The sequence below is a fragment of the Ambystoma mexicanum genome, chromosome 7q (assembly GCF_040938575.1).
Source record: "Ambystoma mexicanum isolate Mex_15411 chromosome 7q, UKY_AmexF1_1, whole genome shotgun sequence".
NCBI classification, from domain to species: domain Eukaryota; kingdom Metazoa; phylum Chordata; class Amphibia; order Caudata; family Ambystomatidae; genus Ambystoma; species Ambystoma mexicanum.
Window position 1 is genome coordinate 1,118,811,587 of NC_090941.1, and position 16,513 is coordinate 1,118,828,099.

The following is a 16,513-nucleotide window of genomic DNA, read 5'->3' on the forward strand; positions in this document are numbered from 1 at the left end:
TGTGTAACACACATGAAAAGATGATGCCTATGGAGTTATCTAAAACTCCATAATCAAAGAACACAAGAGTAAAACGCACATCAAAATACACGAGAGTGGGGGAAAAAAGGCTCACACTATTTCCAGGTAAAAAAATCAAGTACTCAAAATCCAGGGAAAAGTTGCTGGGGGTTTCTAAGGTGAAGGGAATTAGCACAATTATGAGAATTCTCCCTAACATCCTGTTCGGCAAATTGGGCCAGCCCCAGATCAATCTCTTTGTGGCATTGGCGAACACCAAGAGGTTTGCCAGCAGGTTCCCTCAACCGAGGAGCATGGGGGACACATTTTTGTACCCATGTGAGGGATGGTTCCTGTACGCCTTCCCTCCGTTCCCACTCCCCTTATGTGTGATCAACAAACGCACAGTGCTTCTGTAGGATAATACTCATTCCGGCGTGGCCGAGGCAAATCTGGTATCTGGCCTTACTACATCTGTCAGTGTCCCCGTCCATCTGGCTGCTGCTGGCCCAGGACCACCTCGCCAGAGAAGGAGCTGTGATTCTGCATCATGACCCGGAATCTCTGAACCTGACGGCATGGCCCCTGCAGCCCTAGAGTTTGGAGGTTATGCTTTATCCGCAGAATCTAACGACATCCTGGCCAGGGCCAGAGCCTCGTCGACGTTGAAGTGTTACCGAAATAAACGGAAACACTTCTCCGTGTGATGACGGACTCAGAAGATTACCCCTCTGCATGTCACGGCTCTGCAGCTTCTACCACACTTGCTTTCCTTGGCCAAAGTGGGATGGCTCACGCCACCAAGGTGCATCTTGCCGCCATATCCACGTACACCAGCTCCCCGGGCAGCCCTTCGCTGTCGTCTCACAGGCTCGTCAAGGAGTTCCTCAAGGGACTCTTCAGGACTTTCCTGCCAGTGAAGTCCCCTGCCCCAGCTTGGGAGCTCAATGTTGTGCCAACTAAACTCCTGGGAGTGCTCTTCGAGCCTATGCATCAGGCCCGGCTCAAGTTTCTCCCGTGGCAGACGGCTTTCCTCGTGGCTATCACCTAGGCCAGGCAGGTCGGGGAGATTCAGGCCCTGTCTTGTATGCAGCCTTACTTGTCTTTCCACACTTCAAAGGTGGTACTGCATACACTCCCCACTGTTAGGCCAAAGGTACCATCAGAATTTCACCTCAACAAACCTTTGGTGTTACCGGTTTCTTTCCAAATCAGTCGTCGCCAGTGAAAAGGGACTTGCGTTCGCTGGACATTGCTCATGCCTTCAAGTTCTATGTGGCACGAACCAAGAATATTCAGAAGACTCTGTTCGTCAACTTTGGACCTGTAAATCAGGGAAAGGCCTTGTTGCAGGCTTCAATCTCCAGGTGGCAACTCTGACTACATCATGCACTGTCAACGACTGGCTACCAGGATGCTGCCAGGCTGTCCGAGAGCCCACACCACCAGAGCCATTTTTCTCTCTGGTGTGCCCCTGCTTGACACCTACAGGGCTGCTACGTAGAGGTCCACGCACACCTTCATGAGGTTTTAATGCGTCGACAGGGAAGGGCCCCAAGTCGGCCAATCGGTGCTGCGCAACCTGTTTGTTTGAGGTGAGTCTGTTCCAGAGGTGAGTCTTGACTGCTTCTGTTGAGCCTTGCCACCTTATGCGGTTGTGTATATGTACTGCTGTGTAATTGTTCATGAGTATGTGAATCCATGCCAACCCCATGCTGGAGAAGGTTTAAGTTTCTTACTTGTAACTATCATGCTCCAGCATGGGTCTGGCATGGATTCACATATGAAGCCTCCTGCCTACCCCTCTATGGCTCTTCTTGATTCATACTGCCACTTTACGTGCTTATCAAATCTGAAGATGGCCATCAGGACAGTAATTGGTTTAGAGGAGAAATATAGATTTAAAGTGAAACCATTTTTTCTTTTACCAAGTATTTCCAGCATGACTGGGAACATTTATGTGAATCCATGCTGGAGAACAATAGTTACAGGTAAGTATCTTGCACCTTCTTGGAATGTGGACTATTTTACTTTTCTCAGGAATACCTGGATGTCCTTCGGCTCAAGCAATAGTAAAAGCCTGCAGGCACAAATTGACGTTTCTCTATCTTTTATCCATTCTCCCACAACTGATCCTTCCATACCTACTGCGGTCATCAAAATTATGACTATCGCACATCTCTGTCGATGTGCACTGTGAAAAACCTGAGGTCGTTCTCACAAATAATCCCTGAGGATCTTTGTTCAGGTGGCCAGGGGTGGGTCATCGCTCTTGGATACCAACCCTGGGAGCGACAAGCGGGGGGAGGTTCACCTGGGCAGGGGGTCCTTGGGGACTGAAGGGAGAGCGTTTGAAGACGAGACATGGTATTTCCCCATACCTTGCCCCAATCCATCCTACCCTCCTCTTACTTTCATGGGATATTGTCATCCAAAACCCGTTTTACACCATGACTTTCCCTCAAGAGGATGGAAGATTGAGAAACGTTCTCGTTTCTGGTTATCTTCCTGTAATAAGACTCTAAGACTAGGGAAACTGGAACAAACACCCATTCATTACAACTACCTGAATACTCCCAATCAGAAGAATTGGAAACACCACTCATTCAATATCTTGCATATCACTATAATCCTGAGGTGAGAAAGGGCAGATTAGAGGCGTCACACATATTATATTAGAAACACAACTACCCCTCCCCATTTCCAACTAGTACTGGGATGAGGAAGAGGCTACAGAGAATAATGAAGATTAGCCATTGCAACAGCATGGGGATACAACACCTTAGAATTGCCCCACTAATAATCGGGCAAGGTAAGGCACTTTTCTCGATCTGTGCACACCTGGCTCCTATTGACTCATGCCTGCACCATATAAAGGGTGATTCGGCCAGGGTCATTCACTGAGCTGGGGTTGCTGGGTGCAACCAGGAGGCCAAGGTTGGGAGAGGGGGGAGCGGGGGGGGGGGGGGGGGTGTGTGTGTGGGTGTGGGTGTAGGTGTAGGTAGGGCTGCAGCGTGGTGAGGGAGCTGTGTCTCCAGGGAGACGGAACGGAAGGCAGTCTATCGCCATTGTTTAGGAACGTGCTTGTTCCCCTGGGACGTGTGTGGGTCACTGCAGTGTCTGAGGGGCAGGAGGTGAGACCCTGACCTCAACCCAAACCCACTTGAACTGCTTTGACCTGCTCGCCCGCGCCGCACGTTTCGTGTAGCAGGGAGAAACTCAGTAGTGTGCGGGTCGCCAGAGCAGGAGTGCTGTGAAAAGAAAAGCCTGATGAGTGAAAGCGGGAAGAAAGCAAAGTGAAAAAAGGTAAAGGCAAAGCGAAGCAGGGGATAGCTGGAAAGCGGCAAGAGGAAGAAAGCAGAATATAAGAAAGGTGCGCTAGAGGCACGGAAGTAAAGAAAGACAGAGCAAGTGCACTGACGGTGCGAAAGCAACCAATAAAGCGTGTGAGAGACCCAAAAATGAGAGGAGCACAAGCGACCTGAAACAGAGAGAGACAACAGAGAGACAGTTGGAAGAAAAATGGACAATGAAGAGAGGGTGAAACTAACTTGAACATGAAAAAAGGGTGCAAGCGACCCACTGAAAACAGAGGGTCCAAGAGCGCACAGTGTGGGAAAAAAAGGGTGCAAGAGAGCACGGTTAAAAGTAAAGAGAAGTGGGCAAGAGGCACCGAAAGGTGGAAAGATGGTGCAAGTGTGCACGACAGGAAAAGGTGTGCAGGGCGCACACAAAAGTAAAGAAAGGACACAGTGAAAGAGGCACAGGAGAGGAAAAGGTGCCAGAGAATAAGGAGACGAGTTAGAGGTCTGAGTGGTCGCGCCTGGGAGGAGTAAAGAATCTGGCGTTCTCCAAAGTCTCTGATACTACACCGATGAAAGAACTGTACAGTGAAAGGTACATCCTGAAAAGAGGAGCTTCTTGTTTGTTTGCTTGAGACCAGAGGGGCCTAGACTTGGGGAAGGGAACCCAAAGAGTACCCGCAGAGAGATTGGTGAACTTTGTGATGAGACCTAGACTTGGGGAAGGGAACCTGAGAGGCCTAACAGGAACTGTCTTTTGTTTGTAACTGGAAGGATCAAAGCTTGGGGAAGGGAACTCCAAGAGACCCAGAGACCTTGTGAATTGATTTGCTGGAAGAGCCCTGTGTGGAAGGTTCCAAGGGCAAGCCTTTTGGGTTGAGCTATTTTGAACTGGCAGAACTACACCTTGATAAGACTACCTGAAACCAACTGTGGCTTACGTTTTCTTTTGAATCACCATTTTTCCTTTTAAGAAGTCTCCCTATGACATTTGGTTTAAGAGTCAGTACAAGCATAGGTTTGGACACAGACAAACTTGGGTTTTGCACTTACTGACATTTATGGTCCTTGGAAACATCAGTTGAGGGACTAACCCCCTTAGAGTTGGGTCAGATAGGCATTACACCAACCCCACAAAGTTTACTTTTGATTCTGTATCTCATGCCGTCTCACAGCACATAGCAGCAACTTTGAGTAATAAACTAGTACATGAGGCACGTTCATCAAATTTCCGTTTGTAAGAAAGATGGCCTCAATATAAGAATGAATCGCTGTATGAAATTGATGGGGAATCTCTTGAACTTGAACAAAAAAAGAAAAGACAAAAGAGTCATGGAAAGTACATTTTTATTGGTAGCAATGTCCACAAGACCGAGTGGGTGTGATGCAGGCTTTTGCATTCAAGAAAACCTACACCAAATGATCTTTTGAGAACGTACACATTTCCATTTGAATCAGTCATTGACGGCTCACTTTCTTCTTTGTTGGGAAGACCACATTCTGCCATTTGAGTGTTGTGTGTGCTGTTATATGGAAAGGACAACCAAAAGCCGATCAAAAAAATGTCATGTGCTGCCGTTTAATCTCGCTAGGAAAGTACAGCAGAAAATGGGCATGGTTTTGCTACTGGGCCTTTGCTAAAAATGTTAGTATTGGTGATCGAATACTTTGTCTCCACCATTTCCATGAATGAGATGGCAGGTAGAGGGATTTAAGGAGGTCGTTAGAGGCAATACCTCTCTCTTGCAGAAGGTCTGAATGCACATGACAATGTTTCATCATTTTCTTAAAATATATATTTATTGGTTACAAATATTGCACTTAATACTGCACTCCTCAGACTTCTAAGCACCATGCCAACCTTCAGACCCATGTTGCTCACTATTGTCTTGCTCACCAGTCTAATTATTACATTTTGCAGTTAAATGCCTCCCTAATAGCAGGAGGCTTTGGGGTATAAGGTCAGTGTCGTAGAAGGTTGTCCCATAGAGAACCTATTGTCATCACCCTACACTTTGCAGATGATTTTACTGACCCAAACACTTGATGGTAAGATTATGCACATACTGTGAATATAGAACTGATGTCAAATGGCAAAACTACTGTTCTAGGTAACACACTATTTTCTATATACAATAAATGCATTCAAGATGTGTGACGTGGCTGGCAGGCCTTGCTGTAGTTATAGCTCTGTGGAATACTGGATCAAGAGTAGTTTGTCACTATCCTCTGTGTCTGGGATAATATTTTGCAAGTAGAGGGCATTTCTTCTCAAGCTCCAAAAGATAACATGTACTGTGGAACTGCTTTTGGACATGTACCTTAATGTTGGCATTTAAAAGTGATATTTAAAATGTATTATTTCAGAGATCCTATGTACCGTTGTGGGGATAATTGAAAAAATGCTCATCTACTGATGAGACATTCATGAGAAAGCATACTGCACTGACCGTCAGTGAGCATATTGAATTAACTCCATTATTGTTTAAAGTGCAGACCTAGCATGAGAACAGCAGAGCGTTTTACAGCATGTGGGTAGACCGGATTTGGGCTGGAATCTTCACAGTAGCACAGTACTCTCCTTCAAGATCTGTGTGTCGGTTTCTGTCCCCACTGGGATTCATCCTTGGTCTGGTGTTCTTGAAAAGCCCGGTTTTCACAGATTTGTGAAATTAGAGAATTGGGGGAGGGCATTCCAAGCTGATACCGGGATCTAGTTCCAGAGGGTGGGTGAGTGTTGGGACTGATTTTCAATACTCCGTCCTGGTGGACAGATGTATAGACGGCCATCCTATATTGTGACAGGGACAACTCTGGGAGATGTAGCCAAACCAGTTGAAGGTAGCAAGGTGAGTGTTCTAGGCTACGTCTCAAGGGTGGTGAGCTTGTAAGGGGCCCACAATGAGCACACGCAGTGAAATAGTCAAGGAACACACTTACACAAACAGGTGTAAAAATACTTCACTTGCGGCCAAATAACACAGTAAAAAATGATTACTAACAGGTAAATTCATCACTCAATACTAAAAAGTAGTTGCATATATACAATTACTGAGAGTAGGGAAAAATACATATCAAACCCCTGACAAGGAAGATACAGATTAGTATTAGCACTTCAAGGAAAGAAAGGGGTTATATATACTTTTTCAGAATGGCAGAACATTTCTAAGGTAAGTAATAACGTTTGTAACTGTTCAATCGCAGAGTTAGTTACCAACCACCTTCTTTTGCAAGTAAGTAACTTTTAAACACTTCTCTTTTTTAGGCAAAAGGCCCAATCCTTGGAAATCTTTCCTTTTTTCTTGGCGCATGAGTGTTCTCAGTGGCAGAAGGGGGTGGGGGTCACTATGGTCTAGTGTCCAACAGGCAGGTCAGGATAGGTTCTTAAGTAGCAAATGTCAGAGTTCCTAAGGAAGACTGTTAGAACAAGTAAGTACTTTAATTTAGAGTTAGTTGAGGGTCCAGGGCTTAACAGAATTCACCCTTGGAGGATTCCAGCAAGGGCCTGGCTGCACTGGACGAGAGGACTCCCAATCACAGAAAACACCCAAAACTACACAGGAATCACAAGAGACTTAAGGTGAGTAAATACCCAAGCCAGCACAGTACCTCAGCATGGAAGAAGCTTTTGCAGCAGGACGACTTCAGGATCTGCAGCCAAATACCTGGTTGTTAAATTCCTTCATCAAGAAGACAGAAGACCGGACACAGGATGGACTTTTTCAGCAAGGATCACAGGGAAAGGCTCTAGACAAGGTTTTCCTAATGGCTGGATGCAGCTCTGTGGATTTGGCGCATTTTTCAGGAGCACAAAAGACAGAATATCGCTGGTTAGATTCTCGTTGTTTGCAAGGTCCCGCACTCTGGTGAGGGGACTTTTCGGACTGGAATCGTGTGTCTGGAGATCCAGCAGGATGCCCACGAAGTTTCAGCGAGATTTGGAATTCTGAAGACCGTGCACCTGAACAATTGCTTGTTGTCCCAGGGTATTTGGGTGGTTCTATGTCATTTCATCGATGGGTGAAATCTCAATGGGTTTTTTTACCGAAAAAACTCATCGAAATGTATTTTCTTTTATTTATCCCCTATTGTTTTTTACCTATTCCCGACCACCCCCACCCTTAAATATAAACTTTGAGAACCCCCTCCTCGTTCCCCCACATATATTTCGATGTTCTTTTGGTAAAAAGTTCTCGGATGGCGGGGGGGGCATAGGGGGAGTGGTTGGAGTCGGGTGCTGGGAACCATCGAAATTTCACCCATCAATGAAAGAATGCTATACCATTGGGGTATTGCATCCCCGCAAGCCGCAGCACGACATGGGATTGCTCAAAATGCAGGTCTTCTTGAGTCTAGTCCATCTCACCAGGCTTTGGGTCGTCGTTTTCGAAGTTCCCAGGTTGATTGGAAGCAAGGGCTATAATAGCATGCTCTGTTTAAAGAGCAGGCTCTCCGGTCGCTGGAAATCCTTTCAGCTGCAAATTCTTAATCTTCCTCTTCGGTTTTGGTTCTAGTGGTAGACTACCTCTTCAGCTTCCAGGTTCGGACTTTAATGCAGGAACCCAGCCAATCAAACAGCCTTGCAACATTCAAACATGGGGGGGTTGGCAATCCTTTCAGGACAGCCAGCCTCCCAGTTTGAACTGGAATCAGGCATTCAGGCTGGAAGACAAAAGACCTGCAGATTTTTGGACTCATCCCTCGCTTCCTGCCTTGAGAGACTTTGGAGCCTGCGTGGGGAAGTCCACAGGACACACGCCGAAGATAGAAGTCGCACAAAGGAATTTCCCACCCTAGATGTCGGGGGAAGGAACAAGAAAGGACATGGAGCACTAAAATGGTGAAAGAAGAAGACCAGAGCCATTTTGGTAAAATTAGCACCTATGCGTGTCTTTGCCTGTGCAAACAGCCCAGAATTAATAAAAAGGTTCACTGCCAGCAGCCATTAAAGGTAAGTTTGTCCTTGTAACATAAATGTTACATATAAAATGAGAAAGAGGATACTCAGTATCTCCCCAGCACTCCACATAAGGTGGGGTCTTCTGGTGTCACATAATAAAATGTAAAAGGGATCCAAAGATACTTTATACCCTTGGGAACTGAATTTCTCACAAGGTTATACAGAGAAAGTGAAAAGGGGAGCCCCTAGGGCAACCCGGCAACATTAGGCACTTATTGCCAAAAAGTTGTCAAACAGGATAACTTTTAAAAGACACTACGGGGAGTTTTAAAAATGACACCCATTAAAAGAGTAAAAGGTTCTGTGAGTGTGAGAAAAGGTTTCCACTCGGAGGTATAAGGACAAATCCACCATTACAATCAAAAGGTTCTGGGGTTGACACAAGTCAGGAAGATTTATCATTGTGAAAGTAAGCGTCCCCCAATAAGGCTGTAAACCCCCCTTTAATGAGAGGCAATAAAGGACACACCCCAGGAGGGAATGAGACCAGGACCAAGTGCGAGTGAGGTTAAAAGGTTTTTTATCTAAATCAATATAGGGCATTCAAAGGACTCTGCAAACTGAGCGCTCTGTCTGACAATGGCAAAGGCAGTCAAATTTATTACAAAAATGTCATGCATGATGTAAGCTACAGGGGGCACATAGTCTTAGGGATTGGGTGGGGTTGTCTAAACTATATACAATGTGTAGAGGCGCTGCTCCAGGATTGGTGAACGTCTGCGTGGTGCCAACGTGGGTTAGACGGGTCAGCTGGGCCCTTCGGGGTGGAGCTGCCAGGCCAGACGCGGTCTGTATCGATGATTGGTGGCTGCACTAACACTTTGCCCTTGTGGACACGGACACACAGACACACACACACACAGACACACACACACGGACACACACACACGGACACACACACACGGACACACACACACACACACACGGACACACACACACACACGGACACACACACACACACGGACACACACACGGACAGAAACACACACACGGACAGAAACACACACACGGACACACACAGACACACACACACAGAAACACACACACACAGACACACACACACAGAAACACACACACACACACACACAGAAACACACACACACTTTTCACCAATACATTATTATACAGTTACCCTTAACATAAGGGCCTGGTCTCATGAGTCCAGGTGTCTTATCATGGGGCACGGGGTAAGCTGCTTTGTCATTCTATTCTGTTAGATGTAGTGAGGGATGGTTTTACGATATGTTAGTACAGGGGAGAATATATATCTACATGGCATGTTAAACTTGGAGTGAACTGGAATACCATTGGGTCAATAAGGAGACATAACTGGCCTCTCAAAGGCAGTGGGATTTAGGACCAGGTAGCTCATAATTCACTTGGCCAGGCCATAGCGGCCTCTGACATGGGGGAGGTTAACAGTTGAAGCGGGTCCAGCATGAATGTGGGGAGGTGAGGCTGTGCTGCGCGAACACCAGTGAGCCTTGGCGGGAGGTTGGGGAGATGGCCTTGTAACTCCGAGCGGTTCTCTATTCACTGGGCTGCACAATATACCATTGGAGGGGACGGATGCTAAAGCTGGGAGCATTAGGGAAATTACAAATTTCTGTTGTTCACATATGCATACATTGCTACATTCATAACAATGGAGGTTTCCAGTGGCACATGTAATACATAACGTTAGTCGATCTAATACTTGCAATTCATGAGACAGGCAAACGAATAACAAACGTGAGGTAGTATCAGGTTGGGTCATGTACTCAGGAGCACGAAAGCAACATGTTAATCTAACATTCTCGTTTATAGTAAAAGCTGGCTTAATGCCCTAGATGGTCTACATGCTATACAATCGTGTTTTATCACATTATACACAAGCATTCTATATACTGCTTTTCAATTATCCTTTTTACATTAGCAGCAAACATTAGTTGGCACAAGGTAGATTTTTGAGTGATCATACATTAGGCATTAGGGCACATGATGTCTTGGGGCGGGCGGGGGTCATCTTGCTTTAATAACATTACACTTTTTAACCCTTTCCAACACATTTTAGCATCATGAATAAGACTGCGAAATGCTGGGATTTAGTATGTATGGTTAACACTTCATCTGTGGGATCTGGGCAGGGGGTCATGGACACCATATATCTTAAATGCTGGGGGTTAGACTCCGGGTCGGGGCATTCTTGATTGGGATGGTTTTTGTTATTTTCCAGACTCCAACTAAAAGTCCTGTCACTTCTAGGGCAGTGATGTACTGCGGAAGGTACATGATACAATGTTTGTTCTGTTACTTGTTCGCATCTAGTTGCTCGTGAGAACGGGCCATCAGCGGATCTGCCATGAGGTGGAGGCTGGGGGAAGCGCAGGCCTTTCCGCGTGCGGTCAAGTGGGGGTCGAGCTGCAGCTCTGTACGCAGGCTATTCTGCATGGGCCGGGGTTTAGCACACTTAAAATGGAGTCTGGCTTATTACAAAATGGTGTCTGTTATACCAGGCTACTGATCGTGCAGCCTCACGTGTCGATCCGCAGCCGCCCTGCCTCCCAGGCCCAGGTGCATGGGGGGCTGCCGACGAGTCATGAGCGTCATGCAGGTTGGCAATGTAGGGGAGGGGGGTCCTACAGACCTGTCTTCCCATACAATTGCTATGAAAATCTTACCTAACACACCCCAGCAGTGGTCCAATCAGGACCACTGGCGGCAAAACTCATGCATACCACTGGCACCAGTCTGTGGATTGGGACCTGAAAGTCCCAGCTCACTTCCTGGCAGGAAACGCACACAGCCTTCCAGTAGCCCACCAAAAGCCTCTGCACTGGAAGTCCATATAAACATTTTCCTGGCCTTGAAGAAGGCTAAAAGACAAGAGGACTAAAGGACAAGCGCAAATTCTCGTGGCATGGCCATGTTTGCCCAGTAGCCACAGTTTAGCCAAACGCGATAAGGCTAAAACGAAATGCACAAAAAAATTGTAGTCACTTCTGCCACCAGCTTGTCTATTTAGCACACCTAAAGTTACCAAAAATCCTCTGATTGTTATCTTAGGGTAAAACAAAAAGTGTACCCCATTGTACTGCATTGTAAAATGCATTGTATAATGATCAGAAGTCGCCACAAGTGATAAAAAGTACTAAATGTTGTAACAAAGTAACCATGTTTCGCAGTACTGACAGCCTGAAGGACATGTCAGTTTCCTAATAACAGATGAGCGAAAGCTAGTTTAGTGAAGCCTAACTCTTCACTGTACTGTAAAAGGAACAGGTCAGATACAAAAATAAAAGCAAACAGTTTGGGGGTCCATTAAAAATGGAATGAAAGGTGCAGTTAAAGAGGAATCTTTCCTAACAGTGCGTGACCAGAGAAGGATTGTTTGCAGAAGAGTTGCGATTCAAGCCTGTCGGTCGATTTTGCTTGCTTTGTCATAGAACTGCACAGTGGGTTGAACACTATTTACACCTCCCACCCCACCCACAGTCAACTTGAATTCATGGGGTTAATCCATTCATGTCCCAATTCATGCATTTAATTCCTGAGGATAGTTGGGTCCTTGAATTTAATCCAATTGTTCACTTCACTACGTTCATTATCTAATATGCATTCTTTCAACTTCTTTATTTTATCCCCTTCAGGGATGGATACAATAAACACTGCATTGGAAACTGAGCTCTCCACCAGCAGCAGAGTGGATTGGGTCCCAGTAAATGTTAACGTTGCATCTGCAACTCTCACCATCTCACATGAGCAGGTAAGTCACATATTTTGTCTTCTAAATAGCTGTCATAGAGACTCTCCATTACTTATTTCTGTAACGTCAGCAGCTAATACTGTCTACTAGCAATTTTTACAAATTCCTGAATGCTGTTCATGTTTCAAAAAGTAGCTGCTGTCAGGTGGGTCATTTAGGTATTACCCATGCCATAAACCCTAATGCCCTCCCTAATGAACCTGTAAAGCCCTTAATAACCCAGATTTTCAAGCAAGCCATGTTTAGCTTCTCTAGTATGAGTAATAGTAGAGAAACAAGCACTTAAGTGCTATTTATTTTGTTGCTTTTACCAAATCTTGATCAACACACGAATTGTGAAACACGTGTCGATTTAGCAACTAAACATTGTGCGTTTTATTCATCAAATTACTTTCATATTTCTCAAGAAAGAACTTAATGTATTGACTGAATGGGGGGGGCTATTTATTTTGCAAAGCCTACTCAGTATTTTGTGCCTCCCAGCACTCCTGCTGTAGTGACTGGGATTTGTTTTCATTGACCTTGAAGGTAAGTGCGATTTCTTTTTTTAAATTTTTTATTTTTATTTATTTATTTAATTTTTTTGTTCTTTGGACACTGGGTCCTTCATTTAAGGTTCCCCATTGTGCGAAGAAATGTCTTCCTCGTTTTGCCTCAGCTATGAGACCCTGTCAGCCCCTTTTTGAAAAGTTCTTTTGGGTTCACTGGAGCGTCCCTTCAATGGAGTACTCCTGGGACACATTGTGTTCCCTTATCTTTGTTGTCGCATTTTGATTCTTTCCAGCCATCCTCTGAAGAGGCTAATGACAGTCATTACTTTTCAACCTATTTTCTGGATGTATTATCTTGGATTGCCTGTTTATCCATAATAATGCACCTTTTGTAACCATATATTCAAAATGGCTGCTCCTCATGTAGTAAGCCCTGTTCAAGATGGCTTGGCCTTTGTTTGCCTTGCCAGGTGGGAGAGGGGTCCCTTTCTTTATGAACCATGGCAGGCTTCTTGCAAGAAGCCCACACAGACTCTCACTTCAACCTTCTTAGCAACATGGAAGACCTCTGCAAAGTGCCCTCCTCCCTAAGACTGATGGTATCAACCAGTCACTTGTCCTTCTTGAGGTAAATCACCTGTCTTTGGTCATGGGAGCATTGTCTTTTTTTTTTATTTCCTTTGCAAGGACTTCCAGCTGACCACATGGCTGCAACTCTTTGTTAGCACTGTAAGGGTGCAGGAGGAGACTGACACACAGGCGGTATGTTTGGGGCTACAGATTTTTATTCTCCAAATGAAAAGCAAGAGAAAACCTAACATTCCCCAACTCTAGGAGGGGTTTCCCTGCCTCAGTTGAACTACTAATGGACCAGTCATATACCCTTCCCCTAATGCTGCTGTCTTCCCCCAAATCCCTTTTAGAGGAAAACGAGATAGTATCTCAATGTTACACTTTTCCTTTTCTATGTTCCACAATAAAACAGAAGAGTTGTAGGTCTAGAAACCAGTGCATTATCCTAGAGTTGGTATAGTTTGAGGATTTGTTGATATGTATTGTCTCTCAGTAGAAAAGCCTCTGGATATCTTGTGGCATAATCTAAGATGACCAAAATATGTTTGTTCCCGAGTTTTGATGGTTTCAGCGGATCTATTATAATCCATCCCTATACGAAATTAAATCTATTATGTTATGTTATTGGGCATTTCTATAGCACCTTTCACCATTGGTATGAGCTCAACACGCTGTGGGTTGAACACCCTTAGGAACCGTAGTGCAGGTCATTGGAGAAAGTAGGGTGGTTAATAGTGCGTGTGCACTCATTATGGGCAAGGGCTTGTAAGGGTGCCGGAGGAGGGTTTTGCGTGGCAGTCTTCTGACAGAGTGGTATTGTCGCAACATTTTTAATCTCTGTGTACGCCTGGCCAATAAATCCTGCTGACCACCTATCCTTGCCTGTTAGCCATCGCTAAATATCCTGAAGTCAGCGGGGCCTATGTGACCTCTAAGGCTAGGGGTTCCTTCGGTCGTGGTATCACCCTATATAATAATCCTTGTTTTAGGAAGAAGGGGGACCATCTTTTGTTCTTCTTCCTCAAGAATGGCTTTGAGAAAGGCTTCAGCTAAAACGGTAATTGCGTTGTGCAAACACCAGATCAGGAATTCTCAGGTTCGCCTTCCTCTGCACAGGGTTTTGGTATCTCTAATTTTGTTGGCAGACCTTTTTCAGCTTCTCCAAAGCCTTTCGGTCAGATCATGTTCTGGGACATCTACGTGGTTGGGCAACATAGCCTTCTCTATAATACAGTGGGCAATTTTCTCTCCGGATTTTACCATGGTATGAATGTTTACCGTTGTTATGAATTAGAATTTTCACATCCCCTCTGTAGTCTGGGTCTACTACCCCTGCCATCGCGTCAATCGATGTTTCCAAGCGAGCCCTGACTTGGGCACCAATCGGATGTGCGTGCCTTTGGTGGATGCTAAGACTAAGTCAGTGGGTATGAACTGCCTTGCTTCAGGTAAAATGGTAAAATCACTGCTACTGGAGAGATCAAACCCTATGGTCTCACTGGCAGCTACAGATGGATTAGCGGCTCGGTCACTTAATTTTAAACATTTTAGGGTTTCCCAGCTTTTATCAACTAGGTGAGATCCCACTTCTGACACCATATGTAAGGGTGCAGAAGGAGGAGACTGACACACAGGTGGCATGTTTGTGGCTATAGACTTTCATTAACCAAACGAAAAACAAGAGAAAGCCGAACTTTTCCCCTAACTCTTAGGAGAGGTTTCCACGTCTCAACTGTACTACTGATGAGTCTGTCAGAATGTCCGTAACTTGGAGTCCACTGTCGTGTGTCAAATCCTATCTCTGGCCTTACACTTCAAACTAAAGTTTTAACAATTCCCAGGAGAATGACTCCCTTCTCCTGCTGTTAGATCCCAAAACGTCACAAGTCCAATAAGAGTTTTCTTCTTCCGGACAAAAATCCGGAGGAATGCCTCTGTTCCCCTGGCTGAAAGGCTGTTGTAGAGTTCACCACTGCATCCAGGGGCAATGCCTCCCTTCCCCTAGCTTCTTTACATTTGTACCTGTTTGGTGACTACCAGAAGAATGACCCCTTGTCCTGGTAGGATTTGCCACGATCACCAAGTCCAGCGGGAATGACTGCCTTCCCCTGGATCTTCTTTTTTCTTTTTCTCCTGTTCTTTTTTTTCTTCTTCTTCTTATCTTTATCTTCTCTTCTTTGCACTGGAGCTACCTGGCTCTCTCCTCTGCCCCAGTACTGTTGTGAGGGAGAGGACTTCTCGCATTGAAGAGTTAGTGTTGGGTCCACGGCCCTTGGTTCTCTTCTTTTACCCCAGCACTCCTTGTTTGACTCTCCTGCCATGAGGAAGATCGTAATTTGACTTCTTGACTTCTTGGGATCTTTCTGACCCTCCCCTAATGGTTGGTGGGATTCACTTGACGGCCCCAATGCGAAAGCTTGCCTCTTAATTCTGTTGTCAGTTTTTCAGGTTGCCAGACTCTTCTCTGTCTTTTCCTCAGCCCAGCGACCCTTGCAGGATGCTCTGGAGACCCTCCTGCACTCTGTATCCCTACTGGTCCGCTCATACCCCCCATTACCTTCAGGGACCTTTGCGTACAGCGGCAGCACTTCCCGGGACTGGAACTAGTCTTCAGTCTGCTTTCTCCGGTCATCTCTGTTGGCGTCTGTCTGTTCCACGTGGCTTGGCTTCCTGCAGTATCGGTACTAGGATGTAATCACACGGTCCCCCTTCTCATAGTGTTCATACCACTGCCTCGCCTGTATGTCAACGGATCATTCGACTTTGGATCCTAAAGAGCCACCTTCTGCTGACGTACTCTTATGTCCCGTCCCTTTTCCTCCATACTGCATGGGCTTCCACGGAACCTTTTTCACCAGAGAAAACCTCCTTCCCCTTTAAATTTAGAGGCACGCGGGGTGCGGCCCTGGGAGCATGCACTGCTCTGACTCCGTCCTCTGGCGCCACACCAAGGTCCACTTGCCGCATCGACAGGAACAGGCCGAATTCACCAGCGCTTCTGGGTTTGGCTTCTGCCATGTAATTCCATGCGTGGATACTTCTTCTCTTCTGTCTTTTTGTCTTCATCATTCAGGTACTCGGTCCTCAGGCGCCACGCTCCTCCCTGGCGCATGTCGACTTCTATAGGGTCCAGAAGGTGTCCATCCTGCGACGGGCTCTTTCCAACTAAAGACCCCCACATCTTCTGCCTAGGTTGCCTTGATCCAGACCATAGCTGGCAAGCTTGTACCGCGTGCGACGCACTCGACTCGTGGTCTCTGAAGAACAGACTACCCAGGTGGAGGGAGCTCTTCCAGGAATCGCCTCCAGAGGACCTAAAGGACTTTGTCTATCATCGATCCAAGCCCAAGGTGGGGCCGCTCTTTTCCAGCACACCCCGCAAGAGAGACTCCTTCCCAAGTACTCGCCCGTGCGGGAGGGACCGCTCAGGTCCTCATACCAG

At 46.0% G+C, this 16,513-nt stretch overlaps 1 protein-coding gene across 5 annotated transcripts in view; it reads left to right on the forward strand.

Moving 5' to 3' along the window:
* APBB1 (amyloid beta precursor protein binding family B member 1) overlaps positions 1 to 16,513 on the forward strand; it is a 1,513,529-nt gene that overhangs the window by 1,356,257 nt on the left and 140,759 nt on the right. For all 5 annotated transcript variants that reach the window (XM_069640532.1, XM_069640534.1, XM_069640533.1 and 2 more), the window contains one exon: positions 11,892 to 12,007. In XM_069640532.1, coding sequence (XP_069496633.1) covers positions 11,892 to 12,007 — 116 coding nt within the window. The remainder of the gene's footprint in view (positions 1 to 11,891; positions 12,008 to 16,513) is intronic.